This window comes from Phragmites australis, chromosome 9, assembly GCF_958298935.1.
Source record: "Phragmites australis chromosome 9, lpPhrAust1.1, whole genome shotgun sequence".
Lineage (NCBI taxonomy): Eukaryota > Viridiplantae > Streptophyta > Magnoliopsida > Poales > Poaceae > Phragmites > Phragmites australis.
In genome coordinates, this window is record NC_084929.1 from 36,307,300 (window position 1) to 36,316,775 (window position 9,476).

General features: G+C 46.4%; 2 protein-coding genes across 2 annotated transcripts; one reads left to right on the plus strand and one right to left on the minus strand.

Annotated features, from left to right (window-relative positions):
- The first annotated feature begins 1,993 nt into the window (after positions 1-1,993).
- LOC133929561 (UDP-glucose 4-epimerase 1-like) lies at positions 1,994-5,827 on the plus strand. Its single transcript, XM_062376369.1, has 9 exons — positions 1,994-2,281; positions 3,063-3,112; positions 3,626-3,761; positions 4,187-4,288; positions 4,418-4,645; positions 4,763-4,847; positions 5,004-5,086; positions 5,227-5,318; positions 5,431-5,827. The coding sequence occupies exons 1-9, from the start codon at positions 2,087-2,089 to the stop codon at positions 5,522-5,524; spliced, it is 1,065 nt and encodes a 354-aa protein (XP_062232353.1). The 5' UTR covers positions 1,994-2,086; the 3' UTR covers positions 5,525-5,827.
- Positions 5,828-7,462: 1,635 nt separating this feature from the next.
- LOC133929564 (pathogenesis-related protein PRB1-3-like) lies at positions 7,463-8,238 on the minus strand. The gene has a single exon (XM_062376371.1). It carries the CDS (start codon positions 8,154-8,156, stop codon positions 7,560-7,562), a length of 597 nt encoding a protein of 198 aa, XP_062232355.1. The 5' UTR covers positions 8,157-8,238; the 3' UTR covers positions 7,463-7,559.
- Between the last annotated feature and the right edge of the window lie 1,238 nt (positions 8,239-9,476).

Below are 9,476 nucleotides of genomic sequence, written 5' to 3' on the forward strand. Positions count from 1 at the left end.
AGAGAGAAAAGGAAAAAGAAAAATAGGTAGGGTTGTGAAATGAATTTAAAAGGGGGGTTTTTGAATTTGGATTCGATTTTGGTCTTAGCATAAATTCAAATGGAGACATTTGAATTTGGATTTGGAGGTAATGCTATGAGATTTGGAAGATATTTTGCACCAAAGAGATTTGAATTCAAATTAGTGTTGAGCTGAGGGTAGATTTAAAATTAAGAGACATTCAATTTTATATCTCTACATAAATTAAAAAAAATCATAAACCAATACACAGGAACCAATTTGATATAGTAATTATTTTGAAAACAATTCTAGTGTATTTTAGAATACCTACTCAACTTAACACATTTAATACATATGAATATATATATACTGGTATATATGCATTCATATACATATTTTATTAATTTTAGTTAGATAAATTAATCATATTTTTTTTTAATTTAGAGTAAAATTCGTAGTTGAGTAATATGCGAAACTCGAGATGTTACAGACTGACTGACTTCTTTGCTCCTGTGCACATTATACCCTGCCAAATCCTGATCAAACAGCAATGTTGAGGTGGTTGACGACCGACGACCATCGCGATTCGCGAGGCAACATCACGGCGATCTAATGCGACTTCGACGTGATCTTCACCGACCCATCAAGACTAATGGCTTCTTCTAATCGAGGTCAATGACTTTCACTGCTTTATTCTAATCGGTGTTTATTGTATTAGTTTAATCAAGCAATGGTTGTTTAGGCGAACAACTGTTATATCCAATAGTGTCACGTTACGGGAATAACATTAAATTGATGTGTATAAACAACCCTTCAATGCAAGTATCATATTGTTGTTTCTAAGAGACTCCCAAAACAATTAATTGATATATGTGTTGTGTCTACGATGATGGACCCAAAATGTTAGGTTGTGTGCAAGAGTTGTATCTATATAAGATTAGCATCTACATACTTATTTCGTACACATAAAATCAATCTAAAATATAATAATCTAAATAAATAAATAAAACATAGCATAACAAAATTGAGATTCACATACATGAACTTCACAACATAACTATATAATTTTACAAGGGACGAGAATAGCAAGTAACTAGATAGGAGGTGGAGAGAACCGTATATCTAAAGTTTACATTCGTAGCAATGTTGTGAGGAGGATTAAGATGCTTACGATTTGTAATGAGATAAAAATAATTCTCGTATAGTAACTTGGTGTAAACATAGCACGACGGAAGCGACCTTCGAAGTAGACGAAGTGCGGGCGGCGGCGCACTCTCTCTAGAAAGCCAACGCTGTAGGCAAAGTGTGGGAGGCGACGGAGAAACCCAGTGATGAATGTATAGAATTCAAATATTGGACGTCTAAGTATAGAAGACAAATAATATGAGATTGAATGTATTTTTGAATATATAGAAGATAAATATTGGATTTCTAGATATGAAATGTAAATAATGAGAGATTAAATATATTTTTGGAAGGAGAAATAAGATCCAACTTTACTTGATGACCGTTTGATCGATCAACGTGGGTGGACGGTGGAGATCGATCGAATCTATTATAACTCGTGCATTTTATAAAAGTAACAAATCAAATATGGAGTGAAAACGAGGATGGATTGATTATATGGCATTGGGTGGTGAAATCGACTAGTAAATAGATGATTAGATCTTCCCTCCTTCCTTGCTTCCGTTGGAGAGATGGATTATTTTGGGCCTTGCTTGATTTGCTCCGATCGAGTTATTAAGGAAAAGAAAGGAGTGGTTATTAAGGAATAAATAATGACGTGGGCATGCATCCATCCTGGACACTTGGACGGCCGAGGACGCGGGGGCGGGAGTGACGTGGCGGCCATCGCGTTAACACGGTTCGATTCCCGAATCCTCGGGCTCGCCTTGGCGCAGGGATGGATGGGCACGGTTCGACGGGCGGTCCGGTCCGGTCCGGTCCGTCTTGTCTATATATGCAGATCAGATGCTGCGAAGCCAACGGCCTCCGTGTTCTGTTCCCCGGACAGCACAAACGCAGAGAGCGAGCGAGACCGAGAGAGACAGAGAGAGAGAGAGAGGAGAGGAGAGGAGCCGAGCAGATGGTTTCCGCTGTGCTGAGGACCATCCTGGTGACGGGCGGCGCCGGCTACATCGGCAGCCACACCGTGCTACCGCTACTCCAGCAGGGCTTCCGCGTTGTCGTCGTCGACAACCTCGACAACGCCTCCGAGGTCGCCCTCATCCGCGTCGCCGAGCTCGCCGGACACAACGGCACCAACCTCGTCTTCCACAAGGTAGGTGGTAGTGGTACCTCCAACTCGTTCTCTTCTTTCTCTTGGTCTTCGCCGCCGGGCGGCCGATTCTTCTTCCTTCCAGTTGCCACCAACAGAGTTCAGGAAGCTTCTTTTCATCGATTTGATTTTACTATTTGATTTGATTGGAAAAGGAAACCGCCTCTCTCATTTTCATTAGATCGCGGGGCGGTTTCTTTACTTGGCTTCTCCTCCTCCTCCTCTTCTTCGGATGGCGGTTACAATAGTATAGTAGTAAAAAAGAAATAGACTGCTGTAAAAAAGAAGAATATTCGGATCTCCCTCCCTCCTGCGCCGGCACTGTTGGGCCGGCGGTTGGGTCACGCCATCGTCGTGGCTCAACTAGAGTCCAAGGCGGCTGGCAGGCATCGTTGACGCGGCCTGCCATGCCATGCCATGCCATGCCATGCCATGCCATGCGACGGATGCGTGCGCCGCTCGTCGAGGAATGGGATGACAACGACGCGGCTGCGTTGCGTTGGAAAACGCGTTGTTGCCTGCCTCGGTCTGCTATCAGCCACTACCGGCCGCGCACAAGGCACAACCTGCCTTGGTTTGGCCCAGCTCCAATCCAATAGCCCCGTCCAATCTGGAACTATACATACGCTGTTTGCTTCCATTCTACCGGAAATTGATTCTTAAACTTTCCTACACAATTTTAGTCAACTGATTAAGAAGAAGAAGAAGAAGAAGGCTCGGCAATTACTTCATGGAGTCAGTATGAGTATTTTCTTATTCTCTTATCTGAACAATGCTGCTGCAGGTTGATCTTCGCGACAGGCACGCGCTGGAGGAGATCTTCTCTTCGCAGAGGTAACAACAAACATAGTCAGTCCTACCCTACCCTACGTAACAATTAAAATGATAATAAAAAGGACTCGTGGTTGACCGACCCTGCTCGCTCGCTCTTGGCCTTTGGATCACTAGTCATTTGTACTAATATACTAGGTAGACTAGCAGGGTAGCAGTTTTAGTTGTCAGAACACAAGAACACCACTTGTACTTGTGCTTAGGACCATCAATCTAATTGAAAGGCTTCTTCTTATTTTCATACATAATCCTTACTAGAAATCAGTACTAGTCTGGAGCTGTGGTTGGTGGGAAATCAAACTGCCAGCCGAATCTGGTTTGCAACCAGGCGTTTATTTCCTTGGGTTGTCAAATGATTGAATTGGTTTCTGGAGAGCTTGCCTGGAAATTGCAGCTGTTTATTCTTTCTAGTGGTTAGGTTAGGTTAGGTTATGATTCACTCACTGTTTTCCATTTAAAAGGAGGTTCTGATCATTGATTCGGTTCTGATCGATATCGATCTTGACACAAGTGCAGGTTTGAGGCGGTGATTCACTTTGCTGGGCTGAAAGCTGTTGGCGAGAGCGTGCAGAAGCCCCTTCTCTACTACGACAACAACCTCATCGGAACAATCACCCTGCTGGAGGTGATGGCTGCACATGGCTGCAAGAAGGTACTTTGCATTGCATTGCTTTGCTTGCTGGCTCACAGGATACCAGTGTTTGCTCCTGGGACAGGAGTCCTGCCCTTTATCGTGCCAAGTTGTAAATTTGTGTCACGGACACGGAGCAAAGCAAAGCAATGCCATCCGTGACAGGGCTGGGCTCATCTTAACTGTTATGGTCCCAGCCATTGCTTTGCTGGCTGCGTTTCTATTTCGTACTCATAGCGCTAGCTCTTGGATATATATCCAGGACTGGACGATATTTTAATTTTCTGGTGACATATGGACCAGGAACTGCAATAATCATTCATCTCAACAAGTTTTGCTTGTACACTTCAGTCTCCAGTGCTATGTCCAAGTTCATTATCTTGCATAGATGCTGTAAGAGAGTCTGGATGCTAGCTGAACTTGTTTTTGTCGTCTTTAATTTGCAGCTGGTGTTCTCTTCGTCAGCAACCGTCTATGGGTGGCCCAAGGAGGTGCCATGCACTGAAGAATTCCCCCTTTGCGCCATGAACCCCTATGGCCGAACCAAGGTTCCATCCTTGTCTCCTTAGATAGAATACTCTGCCCAAAAGAAAGAGAAAAAAAAACAAACAAACAATGTCTCCCTATTATATTATGCAGCTCGTCACTGAACGCCTTTGTATGATATTGTTGTGCAGCTTGTCATTGAAGACATCTGCCGCGATGTCCATCGCTCAGACCCTGATTGGAAGATTGTACTACTTAGGTACTTCAACCCTGTTGGTGCTCATCCAAGTGGATACATTGGCGAAGACCCCTGCGGAATCCCAAACAACCTGATGCCCTATGTTCAGCAAGTTGCTGTTGGGAGGAGACCTCATCTTACAGTCTATGGAACTGACTACAACACGAGTGATGGAACTGGGGTGAGTATATCTGCTCTGTTCTTGGACTGACATCGTTTGCATTTCTAGTTCCAAAACGAAACGAATATTTCAGAGCAGTGCTCATTCCCGTATTTGTGTAAATTAAACACCTGGCAGGTCCGCGATTATATCCATGTTGTTGACCTGGCTGATGGCCACATAGCAGCCCTGAGGAAGCTCTATGAAGACTCTGACAGAATAGGTAAAGACCAACCTGACAGCCTTGCTGCTACGAGCAGCTCCCATGGTTTTTGTTTAATTCTAAATTACGTCGACGACAGAACAGCTGTTCTGTTCTGTTCAACCAGCACCTAAAGCTAATGTGCTCATCTGTTGTAATGAATTGAATAATCTCCAGGGTGTGAAGTATACAATCTGGGCACAGGAAAGGGGACATCAGTCCTGGAAATGGTAGCTGCATTCGAGAAGGTTTCTGGAAAGGTAGCTAGTAATTTCAGAACGAAAGTCACTTCAAAATTCTCCCTGCAGTTCGTTAAAAAGAAAAAAGAAAGTCACTTCAAAAGCGTTACAGATAGGACCATGCATGCGCTGGTGTTTGCTAATGGATGAAAAATGTACAGAAAATCCCGCTGGTGTTTGCTGGACGAAGAGCTGGAGATGCAGAGATTGTTTATGCTGCAACTGCCAAGGCCGAGAAAGAACTGAAATGGAAGTAAGTGGTCGTTTCCCGAGAATATGATGAATATGCTGGTGATTGATTTGGTATCGATCCTAGTAGTAATAAACAAACAAAAACTTTCTTTGATTTGCTTTGACTTACGCAGGGCGAAGTACGGGATCGAGGAGATGTGCAGAGATCTATGGAACTGGGCAAGCAAGAACCCGTATGGGTATGGAGCACGCGAGGACGCCAATTGAAACTGAAACTGAAGGACGTGCATCCATCCTCCAATAGCAGTAACTTTTTTTTTGGGTCAGGGCAATAGCAGTAATTTATCATTAAAAAGAAGAGAGAAAAAACAAATCTTGAGTACTAGTATACTAATTCGACGGATGAGCCTCATTGTATAGAGGGGGCCGAGCCAAGCTTATTAGTAGTAAGTAGCCTTAATTAGCTTCTGTCTAATCTCCATGGTAGAAATAAACCCCGTGTCATTGATATTGTGCTGCCAACCGTGGAATAACAATCATATATGTTTATATCAATTTTTCCTTGATGCATCGGATCACTGTGTCCTTGTGCTTTAGTGTTATCGCCAAACATTTTCATGAGAAGACAGGGCTATGGTGGCTATGGTGATTACTAGAACGTTGTGGATGGTCGCTAAGGAAAAAAGTCATATTTTGAGCTGTCTGTTTGTGACTTACGTGTAGCTCGTTATGTGATTCGTGTCATGTTTTGAGCTGTCTGTTTGTGACCTACGTGTAGCTTGTTATGTGATTCGTGTCCCGGAACAAACCAGACCAGACCAGGGGCTTCTGGATCTTTCTTGCAGGCTCTGGAGCCAAAATTGTAGCCTCAGCAGAAATAGTGTTACCTCCCTCCAATGCATGGTGGATTACTCTCTCTGGCCCAAACAAGACAAGGCATGATCCATCGCAGAGAAAAGGAGGAACAAAGAGCCGGCCCATCAAACACGTTCCAAGACGGACTCCAGGACAGACAAATTGAAAAAGAGAGACGATTTGTCTCTAACTCTTCTCCTCTTTTTCCCTTGCTGCTACAATAGAGACTAGCAATCGAAATCCGATCCAGCGCCGGCTCCTCGCTCCTCCCTCCTCTCAAAGGGCCTCTATGGCCGGTGAAGGGGGAGGGGAAGTAAGATCTAGTGTCGGTTGTAGATATCTAGCTTTAGCCTAGTATAGGGTAGTTTGCTGGGTTAGATCAAGATTTGGCTATGGGGTGTAGCGTGTTTGATCCCTTTTGTTTTCTTTTGGTCGTCTCTGAGCGTATCACTGGTGGTGGTGCTATTTTTGGTGAAGGCATGGAGGAGTTTTTGTCCTATGGTGTTGGTTCTGGTTTTGGCAGCCGCAATGGCGTCGGATCCTAGCTGCTCACGGTCTCTTTCCTCATCAACTCCTCCGGAGACGACTTCCTTGGCGGTGCTAGATCCGTGAAGGTCGGATGCGTTTAGTTTCTCTATTCCTTTTTGTGGATGGGATGGAGATTTGTGATGCCCCTGTGCTGGGTCCCTTTTCCTTGCCGGTGAGTTCTTTAACGACCGTGGATCTTGCTTATCGGGTCGTCGATTATGCCGGCGGTCGCGATTCCTGCTTCCGGCCATATGCTTTCAGCGGTGGCAACGGATTTGTGTTGGAGCTCGATGTTCCATCCAATCCACAAGGACGAAGTTACGGTTATCGGTCGTGTAGCGATGCCGGTGCGTTCATCGTTTCAAGATTGCGTCGATTGTTTGACGTGATGCACTTGTTGGCGAAAAACTTTGATGCTCCTTCGTCGGGGTGAGATTTGTCTTCGGCCTCCAACCAATCTTTGGTGCTGCGGGACGTCAACAGGCGGTGGTTCCAACCGGCGGCGGCGATGACAGCCTTGTAGACCCTCCTGAAGATGACTCTGGGGAACTTGGATGTAAGTTTTTTTTTCACAGTCTTTGTTGTAACGTGGGGATGTACTGTGCTACTGTTTTAATATAATTTCATCCATTTCTTAAAAAAAAGATAAATTGAAAAAGAAAAAACTGAAGGTTCAAGCACATTTGAGATTGCATATATAATCTTTCTCAGATTAGGTTGGTATATTCAAACAAATTATATTATATTTCAAACCAGGCCATGCATAGGAACAACAATGATTTATTAACTGAAATATATATGTATAAAAATTCGAGGCTAATAAATAACATGCATGCATGTACGTACACGAGCGGACGGACGCAGATCTACTCGATCGATCTCAAGCATGCATGAACGACACGGCCGGGTGGATCGCTAATTAAGTGAGCGGCACCTCGTCCTTCCAGTTCCCCGGCGGGTCGTAGGAGCAGGTGATGAAGACGCCGCCGGCGAAGCACTCGGCTCGGCCACAGCCAACGAACTCCGTGTCGTTCCACACGAGCTGCGTGAAGTGTCCGCAGAGCTGGCCCGGGTGACACGCCTGGGATCGCCAGTCGTAGAAGGAGCCCTCGCTGGCCCAGCTGGTGACGGCGTCGGTGGCGCGCCAGTCCGTGCCGGTGCCCCAGAAGACGTTCTCGCCGTAGGGCGAGTTGGGGGAGTGCATAGGCACGCAGTCGAACCGGCGCAGCGACGACCACCGCCGCGCGTACCGGGCCAGCTTGCTGCTCCACCGCAGCGGCGGCACCCCGTACTTGGCGCGCACCCGGTTGTGCGCCTCAAGGAACTCGTGGGCCACCCCGGGCCCGTCGGCCGGCGGGTGGTGGTCGCCGTTGCCGTTGCCGGAGGAGAAGGAGGGGATGAGGTCATCCAGCAAGTGCGGGTGGAACTTGGCAGTGGCGGAGGAGGTGAGCAGGGTGGCGCATGCCAGGACCACGACGTCGACGGCGAGGAGGAGAAGCGGGGTGAGTCCCACCATTCCCTCCCTTGCTCCGATATGATCTCGGTGAATAACTAGTGAGTCCTCTAAATTAATTAAACTTGGAGGCTCTTGTCTTGATTAAGCAGCTAGCTCTCCTCGATGTAGCGTGGGAATCGAACAGCTAGCTGGTTGGGAGCGACAAGAGAGGTGAACCTGACGATCTATCGTTGACCTGCTGCGATCTGTTCGTTGTTACTAATTTAATTGGCGCTGTGTGTACGTTGCTTGATTTCTTTCTTTTCTTTGCTCCATCTTCCATTCCACTTTGTTCCATTATCTAAAAAAAAAAAAAAAATCTTCCATTCCATGCATGGATGGATGCATGGTCGTCCCGGCCGGCCTCCCAGCCACACAGCTAGAGGTCGACGACGACCATGCATGCTTTGACCTCCACGCCTCGCCTGTACCCAAATGTAAATACCAAGGACTGGAGTGGAGTAGACAGTAGAGGAGGAGGAGTATTTCCTTTTTCTGGCCAGCTGCTGCATGTGTCCATCCATCCATCCATCCATCCATCCATCCATTGATGAGCAGTGGATGGAGCAAGAAGCTACTAAATTTGGTAGTGAGTGCATGATTCCCATTTGGCTTGGTTTCGTTTGCATGGTCGAGGACAAAAAAAGAGGTGATGAGTCAAGTTGCCATTGGATGTGAAAAGCGGCCAAGAGCCCGTGCCGCGCTCGCTATCTCTCCGTGGCATCGTGAGATGAGGCCAGGAATGGCGGGCCAGAACACCACCAACGGACGAGGATCCTCTGCCCTGACTTCACTCCCCGTCACTCCGTGCTCCCATCAACAGATCCAGCTGCAGAGGAATTAGAGATGCACCACCGGCAGGCGGCAGCAGCAGGGCGCTCAGACAACATTACAGTCACTCGCTAGAGATTAGAGAACGTTGGCCTTGTGTGTGTTTGACGTGTGAGAGATACACCAAGCACTCTCTTCTTTCCCTGGAAGCATCCATCGTCGGGTCCGATGCACTGCACTTGACAGCTGTAAAGGGTCGCGACAATGACCCATCTGATAGAGTCAAGTGCTCTGCATCCAGCTGCTCTGTTTTTGGCAGCAGCAGCAGCTTCTAGTAGTGCTCGTAACAACTAAACTCTGCCATTGGAGGACTACTACTACTTAAACTAGCTAGCTTAGCTAGCTCCGGATATGAACAAACAAACGCTTCCCAATTGACCCCTGCTTTATCTCTTCCCGTCAGATCATTATATCAGTATTTTCTTGCTTCCTCTCAAGCCACGCTATCGTCTCTACTTGCTTATCTGATCCAATGAAAAAGCGACAGGCCTTGTTTTCATGCAACTACTT

Bases quoted from the DNA above. Each gene is read 5' to 3' on its own strand.
- LOC133929561 (XM_062376369.1), top strand. From the start codon at position 2,087: ATGGTTTCCGCTGTGCTGAGGACCATCCTGGTGACGGGCGGCGCCGGC. The intron at 2,282-3,062 runs GTAGGTGGTAGT...ATGCTGCTGCAG, and splicing joins CCAACCTCGTCTTCCACAAG to GTTGATCTTCGCGACAGGCA. The intron at 4,289-4,417 runs GTTCCATCCTTG...ATTGTTGTGCAG, and splicing joins ACCCCTATGGCCGAACCAAG to CTTGTCATTGAAGACATCTG.
- LOC133929564 (XM_062376371.1), bottom strand. From the start codon at position 8,156: ATGGTGGGACTCACCCCGCTTCTCCTCCTCGCCGTCGACGTCGTGGTC.